General features: G+C 32.9%; 2 protein-coding genes across 4 annotated transcripts; one reads left to right on the forward strand and one right to left on the reverse strand.

Moving 5' to 3' along the window:
• Positions 1–1290: 1290 nt before the first annotated feature.
• Positions 1291–8605, reverse strand: LOC132545590 (cyclin-G1-like). Of its 3 annotated transcripts, none has more exons than XM_060209282.1 (9): positions 8495–8605; positions 8017–8138; positions 7670–7750; positions 7144–7290; positions 6196–6270; positions 5618–5863; positions 5065–5169; positions 3458–3657; positions 1291–2776 (listed from the first exon to the last, which is right to left on the reverse strand). In XM_060209282.1, exons 2-9 carry the CDS (start codon positions 8131–8133, stop codon positions 2662–2664), a joined length of 1086 nt encoding a protein of 361 aa, XP_060065265.1. In that variant the 5' UTR covers positions 8134–8138; positions 8495–8605; the 3' UTR covers positions 1291–2661. The 3 variants fall into 3 exon arrangements, with proteins under 3 accessions (XP_060065265.1, XP_060065266.1, XP_060065264.1); XM_060209283.1 differs by having other exon boundaries at positions 8017–8156; XM_060209281.1 differs by having other exon boundaries at positions 8017–8348.
• A 249-nt stretch (positions 8606–8854) lies between these two features.
• On the forward strand, positions 8855–15961 carry LOC132545579 (cyclin-I-like). The gene is made up of 7 exons (XM_060209270.1): positions 8855–8997; positions 10013–10160; positions 11400–11528; positions 11717–11791; positions 11983–12123; positions 12433–12663; positions 12987–15961. The coding sequence occupies exons 2-7, from the start codon at positions 10041–10043 to the stop codon at positions 13299–13301; spliced, it is 1011 nt and encodes a 336-aa protein (XP_060065253.1). The 5' UTR covers positions 8855–8997; positions 10013–10040; the 3' UTR covers positions 13302–15961.
• The last annotated feature ends 3776 nt before the right edge of the window (positions 15962–19737 follow it).

Genomic DNA, 19737 nt, shown 5'->3' on the forward strand with positions numbered 1-19737 from the left:
GCATCAGATACTTAAAACTCTTCGCGTCAATTCGTTACTCGATTATCTTGCTGAAATCCTGGTGTAATTAATCTAGTTAAAAGGTTTTATTTCTTATTAACTGGTTATGATTGAAAACAAAATCAATAAAGATGGATCTCTGTAAGGTCGTTTCTTGTCCCTTATTTTGAAAATGGATTAAATTTTGCAAAATCAGCGATATCTAAGAATCCGTCTGGTCAAAGAAAAGGATTAAGATAATACCAACACGAAAGAAAGATTTACACGAAGACTCCTGAACCAGAAGGGTAAGCGTCTGATGTTTCATTGACACCTGTCATATTAACCTTTGTCGATCCAAGTAACTTACCGTTCTCACGTAAGAGCAAAGTAAACTACAACGGAACCCCCAGGCCATTCTCGCTTCTCCAATGGTTACAATTACTTTCGCTCTCTGCGCCCCTGGAACATATGACAAAATTGAAGGTTCCATGTGCGACAACCAGTGGACAAGACGAAAAGAATAGTTTGATCATTTGATGTAAATCAAACGAATCTCGAGGTAGCATAACGGTATATTGTAATGGCTTTGAAGTTGGGTGTCGTTCCTGTGTGATCTTCAAAAGGAGCGTATCAACCTGTGATTGGAACCAATCAAATTATTTTACTTGTGCCTTCAATTTTGCCACATGTTCCAGAGGTTCATGGAGCGAAAGTGACTCGTACCCCTGCAGTATCAAGGATGCCACCAGGCACATTAAAGAGTATCAAACAAGTCAACTCCATATCGCACAATCGAGTAAACATGGTTATAGTTGCAGGTAAAATGCAGGCCTCAAAAGACCTTTGATTTTCCAGGCACTAAGAGAACGAAAACAAAGGACCATCACGTCGACCCAAGGAGTTTAAAGGAAAGCGAGATCACACATCGTCTTGTGCTACATGGCCGAGTCCAAGGGCAAGACATTTACACCACTTCTTCTAGAAGTAGTCACCAATTATAAGTAGATTGTGGCTGATCAAGGTGAAATTAACTTTGCAAATAAACCTTGACACTAAGTGTACAGCCATCAAAGCATTTCTGAAAATACACATCAAAGCCTATTTTAAATGTAAAATCTTTTAGTGCATTTTCGAATGAATAATTATGATTATAAAGGTAAATAATATTTTAATATCCTAATGTGCACCATTTTCATTGTCATGCATGTCCACTTTTTACAGAAATATAATGTAGTTGACATCGCGTATTCTAGTCTCAGTAAATAAACAACACATTTATACATAAAATAAATATTTATTTGCATTTTTTTTGTATATAAAATATTAAATATATTATGTGAATGTTACAATGAGATTTATATGAAACTATATACATGATGTAATGCTGGTTGATATCAGAAGTATTTTTCATCCAGGAAGTTACAGAGCAAAAAAAGTACAAAACAGTCAACTAGCCATACCACAGATGATTTGCACTGATTCAAGATAATGCAGTCTAATACTGATTATCATATCTGTTCTATACATTCATTAACCCCTATCATCTGTGACAAATGGGTCTGTAGAAATGAGTTAATATAAAATACTGAATTCAGAATGACTTGTTTGCATTATCGAAAATAAATCTAAAGTGCATCATTTTGCACAACTTCGTACAATCATGGCTATCGTGCTGAAAAAGAATTTTGAGGCCATAATGATATTGTCTTTTGTTTAACAATTTCATATTATATGAACCAAGTCAATTTCAGACCTACAATAAAGGTGCCATCTAATTCTTTCAAATAGGAATGTTCAATAATTTGTGAAATGTGCAATAACAAATGTACAAACGTTTTTCAATTGTTAAAACTTATCGGACAGCAAATGCTAAGAAGCTTTGTATACAATTTATACATAACATAAATTTTGGTTTTAAAACGACAAATTGAACAAGTTTAAATACCAAAATTAACTCTGAATTATTCATCTCATTAAAGCATGCATTTCAATCAAAATACAATATTTAGGTCTGAATAAAAAAACCAGGTTGTTTTGCGGTACAACCGTAATCACAGTTGAAATTTGAAAGAACATGCAAATATGTTACTAAAACCTTTGGTATGCAGGAAATGATGATTTAAAACTTTCACTGGTGTATACATGTTTTCAGAACACCTGTATTATATATTAATCCCATATCAAGTTTGCATTTCAGTTTCATCTTAAATACATTGAATCAAGAAAATAATACGAAATCTAGTCTCTTTTACCATAGAAATTTGAAACTTATCAAGCAAATTACAAGCTTCTGCATGAACTTGCCTTCAAAATTTGGAAAGAAAATGGTCACACAATACAAAAAATGTTTCATAAATTGCACCTATACTTCCTTTAAAAGAATTGCTACTGCCCATCATAACCAATCTCATCAATCCAAGTTGCCATTTGGTAAGGCACACAATTATTAGAAAACGCATTCAGACTAGACTACTGAGGATTGAGAGTTGGTTTGGTTAAATATTTTAAATTACTTAAAAAAAATTGTAACATGTTAATTTAAAAATAACATTATATTCACTTCGCTCTCCCTCTCTCTCTTCACAGAACTTTCTTTTACAACATTAACAAACCTTTCAGATGGATTTCTAGAACCATTCAATCATACTGCTTTACTGTAAACACAATCTAACAAATATTTCAGTGAATATCACACATTGCACATTTCTCGGGTAACTCAAAACTCCAACTCTTCAGTTTTCTGTTGGCTTGTGTGGATATCTTCATATCTTCAAAAACTTCCTCGATGTTATCACTGAAAATGATAATGAGATTACTTAAAACAATATACAAAAGAATTCATTTTAATCAGACATCAATGTTATTGCATGCTTTCATTTAAAAGCATACTTGCAGTGATCACTCATGTCTTTAGTGTTGAAACAATGCAAATTCTTGGTTAAAACTTTTAACCAGCAACAGTTGTGTCCCCTGATCTCATGTTACTTTCATCATGTAACTACCCTGTTATTTGAGAGTTGTCACTGACTGAATGTTCCCATTGTGATACTGTAACTTCATGGTGTCATCACCACAGAAATAGATATAGAGTGAGAATATTGCTAATTAAGATTTTGTAACAGTCTAATAAAATGCTGTTTTCTCCAGTTTTTCCAAAAAAGTTATGTTATAAGTAGAAGCATACACTTGTTTTCATTTCATATAAGATGCATAAAATTCTCATGAATTTTTCATTTTATTTGCCAGCGGCTCAGTATAATGAACAAGTCTACGACTTGTTTCTTAAATTTCAGATCAATGAACTCATGGGTAATCCTCTATATCATGCATAAAGACATACAAGATGATGCTTAGAAAATTGTTATGTCAATTTTGACATAAATGTATCATAAAACACTATTATACCAGAAGGGTGTTTTTGATGCTTTTTTCATGACAAAACACATATCTGATGACACACATTGACTTTTTTTACCTGCTGTCTACATCAGAATATGATTCTTCTATTGTGGGCAGGTCTGTACATCCATAATAACTGGGTCTTGAAATCAGAGACATCCTAATCTGTGGTTTTGGAACTTTCAGGCAGCTTGGATGACTCTGTGGCTGTTTTTTATACAGGTCAAGGATTTCACTTACTGTACAGAAGCATTCATAAAATTCTGAGTCTTGCACCTGTAACAGAAATCATGACATACAATAATTGTACAACAAGATTTATTATTTTTCTTAACAGTTGTATTGCACAAAAAAGATAATTTTTGGTTTCCGGTTTAATATCATATATTTTTCACAAATATGACAGAGGTGTGAAGCGCAAGTGAGAAATATAGAGATATAATGTAATATGAGTGAAAAATATATATGATATTAAATGGGAAAAACAATTTTTCTATTATTACAATTTCAAATTAAAGTTAATTGAAGAAAGACAGATTGAAACATGAAACAAAGCAGTGATCAGCAGTCTTTGAAGTCAGTTCATGCTTGACAAGACAACACCATTTTGAATTGGCTTTTTTATGTTGTATTCTACCATTTTATGCTGTTATTTGGTAAGAATTGCTTTCAAAACGATTACAAAATTATGAGAAAAATAGAAACATACAGGGGATCTTTTTGAAGGAAGACCAACTTATCTAACTTTTGAACAGTAAAATCAAAGAATTTTGCTAGTGACTATATAGCTACAAAGCACCACTCTGGTTAGCCAAGACTACAGAAGTTATATTTTCACTTAAAAAAAATATATCACCAGTGGTGATGATAAGAGATTTTATCCAATGGCTTGATAAAAAAATAAAAAACATCTCATTATAAATTCTTAAAGCAACTACAAATGTATTACCTCTAATTTCATAGTCACTGAATGAGGAATTTATCATGTGGATAATGAAATAAAACATTAACTGCTTTATGCACACATATTGTCAACTTTCTCGTTAGTGAACATATTTTGATGGTTGAAATGTTATTCATCTCGACTGACATTTGTAAACCCCATCATGACTGATCACATGACGAGATCATGCTTCTGTTATGTATTATAAGGTACATGTGATATAAGCATAAACAAACATACAAGTTACATTATCACCTTTCTAATTAATTTTTGTGAAAAGGAAATTATCGTATTAGGTTGCTGCTTATCAGTTTTCGCATATCTATCTCGATAATCAGCAACGACAAATTCTATAAATGGTGAATATGAGAGCGAAATAGTGTCAAAGAGTGCACTGCATGTTAATAATATGTAAATATAAATTTTACTTTAGCTTCTTTATCTCATAGACGATAACATCACAATGAAACTTGTTTTTTCTTTTATACATACATGAATTCAACACAAATGTGACAAGTTTCTTTTCACAAAGAAAAGTAGGAATTGAAAATGCTATAATGTATTTGAGTTAGACATGCTGATTCATAAACATGTATCAAAATTGATCATTGTTACTTATGTAACATACTCATGGAAAATATAATGTTTCATAAAATTTTCTGATAGTGAATTTTGACACTGTAGTCACTTTAATGCTTTTCAAAGTCAATACTAGACAAGTCAACTTATTTGGACTTTACCTGACAGACTGTGTGAAGCCAAAGTAAACACTGATTCAGTTCGAATGTTTGATCATTCATTTCAATCACTGAGTGTTGAAGTAAAGCCAAGGCCAAAGTGGAACTCTGTAAAAAGGAAAGTATTCAGCAATAGCACTCAAGTCTCAGCTTACAACATTCATCATGACAATTATCTGATGAAAAGGTAATTAATCAATGAAGACTTCTGAACAGTGAATGACCTAGTAATTGCCCCAAAGTCAGAAATATATCTCACATGTCAATATCAAAATGAAAATGCTCCTCACAAAGAATTTAGAACTAAAGTAAGATTTTTTCTTCTTGTTTTATTAAAAAATGTCAAGGAAAACTAAATAAAAATTAAGCGAACAACACTTTTTATCCTCAGGATGTTATTCATAAAACTAGTTACAAGGTTTAATACTTTGATCCATCATTTAAGTATAGAATTTGTAACTGCAGTATGTCAATTGTACAAGAAACCTCATTCCAATTCCCATTACTATATTTGTGGTTTTGTTACAAAACGTTAAGAAATTCAGTAATTCAATACCTTAAAAATTGCACATGAGCTGTAGTTGATGCATACTTCAAACTTGCTCAGCAAGGAATCAAGTATTGAACAATTGTGCCCATAATGCATGATGATATCACAGAGAGGTTTCAAAAGGGAAGGACATGTCACTGGCCATATTTCCCAATTAAGCTTTTCCAGGATCACCATTTCCATTCTTTTCAGATCTGAAGGTTTCCAAGTTTGACCATGAAGATGGGAAATTTCTGTTGCACTTGGAATTTCCTGAAAGATAATTTTGTACAGAATTCTCAAATGATCTTTTGGGGCAAATATACAACCCTTAGGTAATCAAACATCTCAGAATATGTATCTCAAAACACAGTTTCTCTTTCAAATTTACCTTGGCAAGGAGTTCTTTAATGTTCAAAATGAAATCAAACTGATTACCATTCTTATCCTTGTCTCCATTTCAGAAACCCCTTATCTATTTTATCACATTAATGGTAAATGAAAATTTTTGAGTTGAAAAAGTTTCAAAACAATTACCAGGGCTCCCAATTATTGTCATAGTAAAAAAATGGAATTGTCTGTTTAATATATAAATGTATTTTTACCTCAGCTTCCTGGTTGAATTTAGCAGAAATGTAGAAACAAGCTGCTGCAATGACTGAAATATACTTGTGTTGTACCTGAAATAATAGATATCAGTAGTTAATTTCATTTATCAACAATGATCTTGAAAGCATACAGATATACTACAGACTTCTTACTACAACATAAGTAATGATGCTACATGTGGAAGGTAAAGAAGACAATTTTGAACTTTTTGTAAAATACAAATTTAACATTTCATTGAGCTGTTTAAGAAGCAAAGCATGTACATGTAGGTGCTTTGTTATACCCAATTATTATTTTCAGATTTTCTAAATAGCTGCTGCCTCTCAGTCAAAATTATAACAAGTCACTAGGTCACGACTGACCTGGTCAGGTGGAACTCCTCTAGAAAACCACAAGATGTGCATCTTATTCTTACATTTTTGATGGGTTTTTGAACTAGAACACACCCGAAATAAAAATTTCCTTAAATAAGCACATACAATACATAATTCCTCATCCATATGAGGACGATAGAGCATGGCGATCATACAATATTCATATGTATTTCAGTTTTATGACAACTGAATACTACACAAGTTGCCATGAAGCAAAGACCTGATATGTATGTCTCTATCCTATCTTGCAACAAAACGTTCAGTTTTCAATTTAATTTGTATCTATGTTGAATACTTTATTTTTATTCAGATACTGAAATGGCAATAAAGAGAATTAATCTGATCTATCATTTTTAATATACATGCATTAATTAAAGATATCACAGTGAAATGGATCTACATTATGGTATCTGAATACCTCTGACCCATGTAGAGTGGCAATTAACAGTGATCTTAGTTGAATTTAAATTGTCTCATGGTTTCCTGATATTTAAATTGTCTCATGGTTTCCTGATATCAAGGGAAACTTTGGTAATTTTTGTTTGAATGTAATTGGGCTAAAAAAATCACCTTCATCTTGAAGAGAAAACGGTCCAGGAAATTCACTGCTGAGGCAAATGTTTCACAACTACAACTGTAAAACATGCATAGACATCGAATGGTTGACACAGCACTGTCTCTTTGAGATGCATGCATTGTCTTGTTCAGGTGGCCACACTATAATAAAGAATTACAAAAACATTTTCACAATTTACTTGTGGCTGAAAGCATATGTAAAAATCAACATCCACTGCCATGTACATGGCCAAGAGGGGGAAGTTATATTAAGATGGTGTCATGTAATTAAAAGTAATTAAAACAGGTAACTGACTGTACAGTACTGGATTTCAATATGTTTATCTTGTGTTTTTGAGACTTTATTGAACCGTTACCACATTTAGCTTAAAGCACATTAAAAAGTGAATAATATTGATAATATGAAATGGAGTTTTATCAGAAATCTTATCTAGAATGAATATCATTGAATCAACTTGACATGCTAGTAATGTTACTCTTGAATATGCTAACTATTTTGTAATAACATCATCGTTCATACCCAGTCCTTAAGCTGATGATCTTTTTCCATTCGCTGCAGCAATTGCTTCAACACAACTACATCAGATAGGGCTTTGGTGAACTGAAATATAACAGAATATTAATAATAAAGTATAAATATATACCAAATACCATCTAGGTTATTAAAATCTTAGACATGCATGATACAGAACAGATGTAGTAAGCATATACAAAATGGGCCAAAATCAGATTCGCATTGCAAGACTCTCTGACACTGAATTGATGAAAATTGAATTTTGTGCGGTATGCTAAATTTTTGTGGCAGTAGAATACCTGTATAACAAATTATAAAGAACACTCAAACCGAAGACAATTAGAGAGACTCACCGGACTGTTGGCAGACTTCCTTGGATGTGTCATTGTTCGAATGCAAGTTTCAGAACTGACATTGTCATTGTCCAATTCTTGTTGGGAAGTCAACAGCGAAAATATTTCCTGTACCATTTTCGCTGAAAAAAAGTGTTCTCCTGTTTGACACAGTGAGTGAACAGTCTGTCAATATCAAATATCAAATTTACTGCATCGCTGGATAGTTGGAATGATTTGTGCTTATAGCAGGACCGAGTACTTGCTGCAGCTGTCAAACGTCTGCTCGCAAAACTAAGCGTTCGAATATTGGCGCATAAGCGGTTGACAGGTCTAACGCACTTTTTGATTGGCTATGCAACACAATAGAACACAACGCGTAGTTTGATTGGCTTACTGGCTAATTAACATATACCTAAATTTAGAAGAAGCTTGTAAACAATAACATGCATTCTTATCCGTCAAATATCGTGTTTTTTTCAGAACATGAGCCACAAACCTATTTTTGAAATGTTATGTCGACAGCAGTTGATGAAATAAACACCTCCTACGGCAAAAATGTCAATATTCCACTACAAACGGGCACCTGCAAAATTTTGACAGTTCAGCTTCCGACCGTTTCACCTACCGACAATAATCTTGCACTATAAAATATAGTACAATGATGCTATCGCCATATCTTGTACATGGATATATTGTTTTGAAGAATGGTAATGCCTATGAATTGTAGATATTCTAATTAGCAAGCAAGTAATTCCAGAGTGATAAATATTGATAAATCCTAGAAACTGCGTATTGATATGACGGATAATTACTCATAATTTATGCGTGCGGTGTTTCTATTTATATCTTTGTCATACCAACAGGAATTCTTCCTATTTTCGTTGTGGTAGTTTCGCCTAGACAGAAAAATGGAGGTTTGAACATCTAGATGTAAACAGTTCTACGTGAATGGACCAGGGGAAGGCTTTGGTTCAACTCTCTTCCTTCAGTTTTATCCAGGTAAGCTTCAGGTATCTCGTTAGTTGCCATTGATGGAATATGCAAGTTGCTGTGGATTCACATCAGCTGTCTATTGGTGGCCATTTTGTTTCTACTCTGTCAAAATAAACTCAGATTTTTAGACGAGTATCACGATAAATGCCTGATAATGTTTAATTCATTGTAACCATAGTTGTAGTATTTTGTTAATTTCATATTATATTAAACATATTCGGTAAAGATTTTTGAGAGGATTTCCGTAAAACTTATTCACTAATACAAGGTCATTCTGATGTGGAATCTCCGTTCTACGTTCTAGAATGGTCGAGAGAATTTACGTATACCAATTTTAGCAACCTATGCAATAATATTACATCATTCGATATGATTGTTTCGTCTCCAGAATGTCATAGACAACAGCGCGATTTGATTTAGTATCCCTCCGTCATATTGAGAAATGAAGTCAGGATGATTCTTCATTTTGGTATCGTCTAATAAGTTAAAAAAGTAAAGTGAGTTTTTTAGTGATTCAAATCTCATATAATGTACACATTTTGTAGTTTGATAATTTATAGATCTGGCCAAGTTTCTATTGTGATTTCATTCACTGAGTTTTATAATTAAGTAAATGTATTTCATTAATGAAAAAATTATTTAGATACAGGGACATGTAAAACTGTGTTTTTATTGGATATTAAACTTTTATAAACCCAGAAATTTTAAAGTATGGAAGATTTTTAATCAGTAGTAAAATGAAGATATTCATCTATGTATTGTGGTTCTTGTAGGTATCATTGTATAAATATCAACACTAATGTGAATATGTTTTATAATTGTAATACATATTTAAGTAATTCTGATGCAGCAATTAAAAATTGATAATTACTCAGATCAAGCTGCAGCAGTAAAAATACAACTAGTACCTTACACTGTGTTATAATTGTTTGTTTATGCATCTGAAAAGTAAGTTTTGTTTACGGATGTTTAATTTTGTCATTTATGAGAAAATGAATTTTTATATGTATATATATTTCAGGTTGCTTGGTGCACAGTTGGGGGTCAGAATGAAGCTGCACAGTGGTATCAGTGCTAAGCACTTGTTACAGATGCTTGGGGAGTCCCTTCGAAAAGAACAAGGACAATGGAAACCTGTGTCCTACAAAACCCATGGCAATGAACATCAGGTAAATACTACATATTTCTTATATTGATAACAAACAACTAGTTACACTAACTTTAGAAATATGTGCAAGTCCTTATAAATCCCTGCTGCAATGATATATGAATCCTCTGAGAGTTGTGTTATTAAAGGAAATTCATTTCATCAAATATCATTTTTTATGTATTAGCAATTAAAATATATATCAAATAAATACACTGACCAGCATCAATCATGCTTAGCAAATGTTAATGTGTGCTGTTATGAGCCTTTTAATCATATCTTTTGTTTTTGTTGTCATGGTGTGGATCTATGGGATTATACTCTATGTATACACCCATGAATCCAAGATATTATTGTATACACAAACCAAGAGTCATGCCAGATAAATCTGTGGCTTATACCTTTAATTCTGTTATATAATAATGGCATTTGCCTGATGTGATTTAAATATGACTAAGGCATTCCCCAATGCATTGAATAGGACATAAGTAGAATAAGTCAATAAAACCAGAGACGCCTCTGATAATACATTAAAGATTTATTATATAATATAGTTGCATATTTGTTATAATTGCTTGTTATATATAGTTCATTGCACATATATGTTATCAGTATTATCTTTTTGTTAACAATACCATTTGTTCAATGACCTCTCAAAAATTTGGGTCAACCCCATTCTTATACTTGAACTTCTGGTAAACTGTGTGATACACATACACTACACACATAATCAAGTCTGAGAAAAAGTAGTCCCTGCCTTGTTAAGCCAAAACCAGGTCACCATATCGTATGGGACACTGACTTTAATGTAGGTCAATACAGAGCTCACGCTTACACAACTGCACTTAAAGTTATTCCAATACCATGTTTTCTTCCCAAAATAGACTTTAAAATTCCAAGCAAATGGAAAATAATAATCAATTTCTAAGTGAATTTATTTCCAATGGTTACATTTCTTAAGGGTGAAATCCTTATTTACTTACATTATACATGTACATTATTATTATATACATACGACATGGCTGACTACTGTTGAAGTACGCATTTCTTTTCAAGTGAAAGTATACTTTATCTGAAAGTTTTAACTTTAAAGTTGGTATTTAATTATGCTACACCTACTATATTTGGAAGTATTTCTTCAACACTGAGCAATGAATATGCTGAACGTAATTTTTTTTACTTTCTGTAGAGATTTTGATTAGTTATAATATAGTATTGTTTTACCAGTAACATGTTCTGACATTTTGGTTTTCTTATTTAGGAGGTACTTGGACAACACAGAGATGAGATTGTTTCTTGGATTATCTACCAGAATAATCAGTTCCATTTCTCACCAGAAACTGTTTGTCTCAGTATTTACCTTTTGGACAAGTTTCTTCAATATGTTAAGGTAAGATTTTGTATGCATGGAATTTTGTAAAAAAAAAGATAAGCAAAAATTCTTCCTGAAATGTACTATCCTTATGATAATTAATGATTAAAGAAACATGTATGGCATAACATACGATCTCAAATGCTTGTAAAAGTTGAACCTGACATTTTTTCAGAGAAATTATATCAACTATTTTACATTGCTAGGTTCGCCCCAAGTATCTCCATTGTGTGACGATCAGCTGCTATTTCATCGCAGCAAAGACCCTGGAGGAAGATGAGGTAAGTTACATTGGAGATAAGCGAAAAAGGACACACTTTGTGTGAATATTTTTTCATATGCTTTTAATTAGTGTAGAAAAAAATCTCGGGAGTTAAGCTTTTCATTAAGTATCAAACCAACATTGTTACTAAAATATATTCTGAAAGAGAAAGTCTTTTGTTTTACTATGTTGTGACATTGTAATTTTCAGGTAATACCCTGCACTGTGGATCTTGTGAAGAGAAGTGAGGTCTCCTGTTCTGTAGCAGAAATTCTCAGAATGGAGGCAGTGATTCTAAACAAACTGAATTGGAACATCAAATATGTAACAGCAACTGACTTCCTTCACATTGTAAGTTGTTTGTGAAGATGATTACATCATCTTTGTGAAAATACCTTATTATGCTATACATATTTAATCATAGCTTAGAGAAAAACACAATCCTGAGTTTCCATTTACCTGTGTACTCATGGCCTTTTGATTCACAGAAATTGAAGGGGACCTCAGATTTTTTTCAAAATTTCAATTAAAAAAACACAAATTCATTGATTGATTTCTATTCTTGTTATATAGAAAAAAAATCAGTAAGCGTCGGGTCACAAATTTATTGTCATTAACACATTTTTGTTCCTTATCATAAGAAGTTGATGTCCATTTCAGCTCCATGCTATGCTGATGTGTTACTACCCCCAACTGTTGGATGGTCTGAGTGACATGACACCCTCCCAACATCTTGGTGTCCTCACACGGAAACTCTTCTTCTGCCTCAGCAACCATCACCTGCAGACCTTCAAGCCTTCTGTCATCTGTCTGGCCATGATCAGTCTAGAGCTGGAACAGATCACCCAGAACTGGTTCTCCATCATGCTCATGATACAACAGATGGCAGGGGTAATTACATCACCAGTGCTAGAATTATCTGTCAAATAATTTGGGCAGTTTGATCTTTTTATCATTATGATAGTCATCTAAAGTATTCTTATTGTTTTTTTTCCTGTTTATTCGTACCTTGAATTATTTTTATCTTTAAATGGTTATAAATTGAATATTATATAATTTATAATATGAAAAATGAAATTAAACCTATCAGATTTATCGAATGCAAATTCATGGCCTTTTTGAGTGAACATTGAGAAAAATGTCATTTTAAACTGACAATAAAACTATGTTGGATATTAGTACAATTTATTTGAAAATTCATTAAAAAATCACAGATGGACAACAAGTCGCTGATCTGGTGCCGTGAGCTGATAAGTCGGTTCCTAGTTGAAAAGCACTTGCTTCCAACTGGGTACCACTTCCTGCCCCACCACCCATTCCGGCGCATCAAGACCATGAAGAGGAAGGCTGAGCAAGTTGAGTCTGATGATGAAGTAGAAGATGATATTTCAGATGCCATCAAGAGGCTTTACAACGAGGACACAAGTTGTGATAGCAGCTTGCTTCGGGTGTCATGCGGCTCAGAACTGCACCAAGATACTGAAGGAACAGGTGGACAGCTCAAGCCTACACCTGTAGCCGCTAACTAACATAGAACACTCTGTTTACACTACTTCTCAATGCTTATACAAGGTTCGTTTATCATTTTATTGCTATTTTGAATTGAAAGATCTCCACAAAGTAGATGATGCAGAATCAAGTTTTTAGTCCCCCTTTGGAAAGTAAGCATAGGCTATATAAAATAATTTGATTGTTAAAAATTCAGCTTTAAATGTTGATACAAAAATTTTCTATTCAAGGATGTTTTCTTGCCACATGGACCTTGCGTAATGCTTGAAAGTAGATTTTCTTATGCACAAAGAGAGTTATAAGTACTAGATAGAATAAATACCCAAAAGTTACAAGACACACTTGTATATTATGTATAAAGATACTACTGTGTCATCACTACTTACACTGTAGTCTTGCCTCCTGCAAATCATCACCTCCTCAAGCCCTTAAACGTTGTTTATATAAGCAAAATATTGATTTTTGGTTTTTAAGTTTGATTTCATTATGTGGTGAGGAAGTTAGTAACTGTGCAATGGACTACAAGTAAAGTTTGTTTTGATATGATAGTCTGTGATAATTATCAATGGTTATATATTTGCAATGGAAGTATTACCAGGAAGTTAGTTTCTATGGTTAATGTCATAGCAAGATTGTTGTTAAAAAAGAGGAAATAGCTTATGTAGACAGTTTATTTAGTTGATTATTTTTTGCAAAAGTTAATATATTTTTGTTGATAGCATTACAGTGTGTTGATATTTAGTGATATTAATTTTTAATGTATTGTGATCTGTGTTTGTATTTCTCCTACCTATCTTCTGACGACTTTTTTTGATTTCCATGGTTTATTTCAAGGGCTTGAGGAGGTTTGGAACCCTTTTACCGTTAGAATATGTAGAAAAAAAATATAAAATTGCCACCAGCGACAGTCTGTAGAGACAACTAGTATATCTATTTTGTTCAACGTTCAAAATATTAAAAGTTCTAAAAAAATCCAAACAATTAAAAATTATTTAAGTCTATAAAAAATATAAAAAATATGAAAATGTTAAAAAAAAATGTCTTTCATTTTATGTGTATTATAGTTTGTATGTAACAGAGATGCCATATTCCTTGAAATTATTTTATTTCTTAAAATTATGTGTAAATATTTGATATAAGCAGGATCTTTTAACCAGGACATGTCCAAATCAGGACTAGTCTGACGTGAGAGGCAGCAGATCCATAGAGTAGTTAATACTATAGGATGTTACACCTTCCATTGTAAATATTATCGTGGTGGATAGGCGCACTGTTCTAAAAGGATATACGATAGAAATTTACACAACACTGAACAGCAATTACATAAAGATAACTGTTTATTTATTTCATATTGTAATAGTTATTGTTCAGTTCCCAGTAATTATTAAAGTTTGCAAAAATTATATAAAACAGTTATATATATTTGCAAATTTATAAATATAAAGTTCTTAGTATTTTCTCTCATAGAACATTCCATGGAAGATTGTTGAGATGATTATGTTAAGTTTGTGAATTGTTTACTTCATTTATGTTTATATAAGGGATATTGTATTTTTTCCCCCCAAACTTTTAGCAATTTTGACAGTGCGCCTTTTCACTACGTGGTGTATAGGAGGATTACGATGACTATATTGATGAGGACCATTACGAGTTTAATAACAAATGATGTCTTTACTTTGTTGATTAAGTAATGCACTGGATGCATGCTAGGAGGGTTTGAATTAAGATATTACATCAGAAGCTTAATGGTTTATTTTTATGATTTTGAAATACTCTTTTTATTGAAAGAAAAATTTGAAACCTGTATGTAAAGACTTTGTTGACCTTCAGTTGTCTTTGTTAATTAAACTTCGACAATCGTTGTGTCCAATAAAGTATAAGTGACTTCACTTGTAAGTAATGAAGCACATGTATTATGAATGAGTTTAAGCAAGACATGAACCATGCCATATGTGAAAGAGAGGGAGTGAAGGAAAGGAAAAGTAATCCTGTTTTTTTTTTATTTATTAATAATAATCACTTCATGATATTCATATGGAAGAGAGAAATCTTACATAGTTTTAGTTAAAAAAGTATGAACATCTTCAAACCAGTCATTCATGAGAATTGTGCTAGTTTTATCTAAGGTGAGAAGAGATCTTAAAGTAGAGTGAGGTTGAATATTATGAAAACATGGCTGATGAATCCGTATGATAAATAGGGAGAAACGAAAGCAGAACTCAGGGTAAAACTAGTTACACTGAAACAAAAGCCAAAGTAAACAAAGTGAGTACATGGTCACCATCTAGTTAGATATTACCTAGACTGTAAATGTGGTTCATTTCATTGTATGTTGTATGTTCATTAGAACTTGTAATAATTTCAAGTTGTAATCATTTCATTCATTATTAGTCCCTTTATATGTTTTATTGAGGACTTTGAGGCACTTTGAAGGAACTCATCATTTCATCCTTAAGTGGAATCCCACCCATTTTTCGTTAAATATCTGTAAGAATTCATAACTATTTTGTTTAAATAATCAAAATAACACATGTATACTCCTATCATCCTTTTCGTTAGATTTCGTTTCCTTCACAGTGCCTTTAAAGATGCAGAGAGTGGCATCTGTACTTTGTACAGATAGGGAGGTCCCTATGAAATGGAGAGAGCTGGAGAGGCAATAAAATCTCTGGTGGCAATATGTTTGTGTTTCATCATTTATTTATATCAATAGAAAAATCAAATCAATTAAAAGAGCTGTGAATCATAACAGCAGTTTACTATCAATCTGTACTGTAAACTCAAATGGTTTTTTTTGTTGATTTCGTTAGTACTCAGAATCCATGAATTCATTTGTCAACAAATTGTTCAAATTCGTTTAAGTAGATTTATTAAATCCCACAAAAATATATAGTTTGCCAATATATTATGCTGTAGCAGGTCTCAATATTAAGATATCAAATATAATTTGAACTTTCATGGAGATGGAAAACATTTACCAGTCTAAAAAGGTAATAATTAGGACAAATTTCATTGTGAAGATTGATATTCTATCAAACCCTATAACTTATTAAAATGTTTAATGTATCTACCATGAAAATCTTTATCCATGTTCCTTATTTAAACAAAAACTCTTCCTTGTCATAAAGACGTCCTTTGTCTGCGGAATTTTATCTAGAAGTTCAATCGGTTATCTACAATATACACCCAGACAGTATGTCTTTGATAGCTAGCTGTATCGGTTGAAGATACCAGTTGTCTGATAAATGTATTCAAATTCACAGAGGTCAAGATGTCTGACCCATTACATGTGTACAAGTCGTATCATCATATCCTCCGGTCATTAACAGAAATTGTCTCTTCTTCCAATGAAGGAATGCGTTGAACTAGTACTGTTTTTAACACAATGTAACTGTTATACTGTTAGATATATGTGCATCACCTCCAAACTGATGATATCTTGCCGTGACCTTCACCCCAAGATCAATGATCAAAGAGTTGCAGACATTTCACTTAAGTTTTATCCGGACCATAGCATTAGAATGATTAGTGATACATGAATAAAAATTTAACTGTTAAATATACGCATCACCCCAAGCATTATGAGGTGACAAATATTAGCAAATTAAGGTGAAATATCTAATGATAACTAGACAATGATAGACATTCACTTTTAAGCGTCAAAATATCTTCAAACCTGAACTGCCACTTCGTCATTCAAAGTCGATGTGCAGTGCGCTGAAATTAAGTATCTTTTAAACTGCTGAATATTTGTTAAACTTTGAAAGTCATCTGATTACATGTCAATGTCGCCAGGTCAAATATCTAGATCAAATCTCATAACTTTCTGCAACAATGTTGATCGAAAACAAATAAATCACTTGACTGATAAAAATTACCTGCCTGCTTTTGGCAACTTTTAACAAATAATATGTTCTTTTCAAGTATCGAGAAACATGTTTCTGTTCACAAAAGTATTACTCTTGTTTTTGTGTAGATTTAAAGAAATCTGAACACAAAGCGGTTGTTAGGCAGTACCCCGATTTAGACCATCATGACCTGGCTATATAGTAATATTATGTAAACCCACTCGTCTAAAAAAACTTCTCTTTAGGTCGGTCGATTGAGCGCCAGACTAGTAAAGCAGATGTCCCGGGTTCGAATCATTGGCGCCAAAGTAGGGACTCGGGAATAATCCGCCCTGGAAACCCGAGGATGAGTTATTTCCGGGAGGGAAAGTAATGTAACCCAGGTAAAATACTACTAATATACCACTCGGCTGGAGAGAATTTCTTTTTAGCGCGATCGGTTGAGCGTCAGAGCCAGAGGTCCCGGATTCGAATCTCGGTGAGGGCATTGAAATAATTAATTATCTCTGTTGTATAGGAAACAGAATAATTTACTTCCAGATTTGTTCTGTTCGAACCACTTGTAGTGATTATTTTCACTTGGAATGAGTCTTTGATACACTTCCACAATGAGAAAAAGAATCTCTTATCTGATACGAATTCGGGTTAAACCACTTGATAGAACCACTCGCAAGTACGTTCTAGTATTTGAGTCACTACTCTGGAAATGTTACTCAACTGTTGGTATATCGTGTCACGATCTAAACGTCATTTAACAATAATAGTAACAAAACCATTGGTATTGTGTCACAGCATCAAATAATCAGTGTTTAAGCGTCACTTCATTAAACAATCATTCAACCACTAGTCACTAAAATATTGTATCATACCATAAAACATTATTAAACTATTGTATCACAATCCTCTAAGCGTCGCCCAATCATTGGTATTATGGTACAATTGTTGTGTCACATTCTTCAGAATGGCCCTCCAATTACAGGTATTATGGTACAATTGTTGTGTTACATTCTTTAGAACGTCCCCCAATTACAGGTATTATGGTACAATTGTTGTATCACATTCTTCAGAATGGCCCTCCAATTACAGGTATTATGGTACAATTGTTGTGTCACATTCTTCAGAATGGCCCTCCAATTACAGGTATTATGGTACAATTGTTGTGTTACATTCTTTAGAATGGCCCTCCAATTACAAGTATTATGGTACAATTGTTGTGTCACATTCTTCCGAACGTCCCCCTATTACAGGTATTATTTAACACTTGTTGTGTCACATTCTTCCGAATGTCCCCCAATTACAGGTATTATGGTACAACTGTTGTGTTACATTCTTTAGAACGTCCCCCAATTACAGTTATTATTTAACACCTGTTGTGTTACATTCTTCAGAACGTCCCCCAATTACAGGTATTATGGTACAGCTGTTGTGTTACATTCTTTAGAACGTTCCCCAATTACAGATATTATGGTACACCTGTTGTATTACATTCTTCCGAACGTCCCCCAATTACAGGTATCGTACAACTGTTGTGTCACATTCTTTAGAATGTCTCCCGATCATAGATATTATGTTAGACCTGTTGTGTCACATTCTTTAGAACGTCTCCCAATGATAGATATTATGTTAGACCTGTTGTGTCACATTCTTTAGAATGTCTCCCGATTATAGATATTATGTTAGACCTGTTGTGTCACATTCTTTAGAATGTCTCCCGATTATAGATATTATGTTAGACCTGTTGTGTCACATTCTTTAGAATGTCTCCTGATCATAGATATTATGTTATACCTGTTGTGTCACACTATTAAGAATGTCTCCCAATCATAATATTGTGTTATACTTGTTGTGTCAATTCTTTGGAACCTTTCCCAAGTTACACCTGTTGTGTCACAAACATCAGAAAGTTTCCAAAGCTAAATATGTTGTGTCACATTCTTCGGAACGTCAACAGAATCTTAATTTACAATGAGTTTCCTGGAAAAGGAAGAGGAGAATAAGACAAGGTGTTCCGGAAGAGTAACCGACATGTAAATCTTGGTCTGTCCGAGTAAGTGATGCCACGTTTCAAAATGAGAAAGAGTAGACAACTAGACTTGTGATTAGCGTTCCTCTACGATTTTACGACAAAGTCCATTGTTGGTAATGTACATTGTAGATGATCATACAGGAGCGGACATTTTAGGGGAAATTGCAAGTCTAATTTTGATTAGAATGTTGTGTCTGCATCATCAAATCTCGTAATATTGAATAGGCGATTACAACACCGAATTTCACGATATTATTATATTGACTTTTACCTTCACAATTAATTTAGTTTTCACAGTCTTTTATTCACTATCGAAATGGTATTTCACACAAGTAATTGCTATGTAAATAGCATCTTTAAATTACATTAATAAATGTTTTGCTGTTCCCTACAAATGAAATATTTGTTATGTCAACATTTCACCTACGTGGTTTGTGAACGTAGATTCTTTCAGAGAATTCTGCCAGAAACGTTATGGCTGACGTCATTACAGTTCAGAAATTTCAATGGGTTGGATTCCAGTTCCAGTTTTTTAAAATCATTATTCATGTTATGCTATTTTTTCCTGGCATTTCTTCCATT

This window comes from Ylistrum balloti, unplaced genomic scaffold, assembly GCF_031769215.1.
Source record: "Ylistrum balloti isolate Yb309-2 unplaced genomic scaffold, AGI_CSIRO_Ybal_v1 Utg369850, whole genome shotgun sequence".
NCBI classification, from domain to species: Eukaryota; Metazoa; Mollusca; class Bivalvia; order Pectinida; family Pectinidae; genus Ylistrum; species Ylistrum balloti.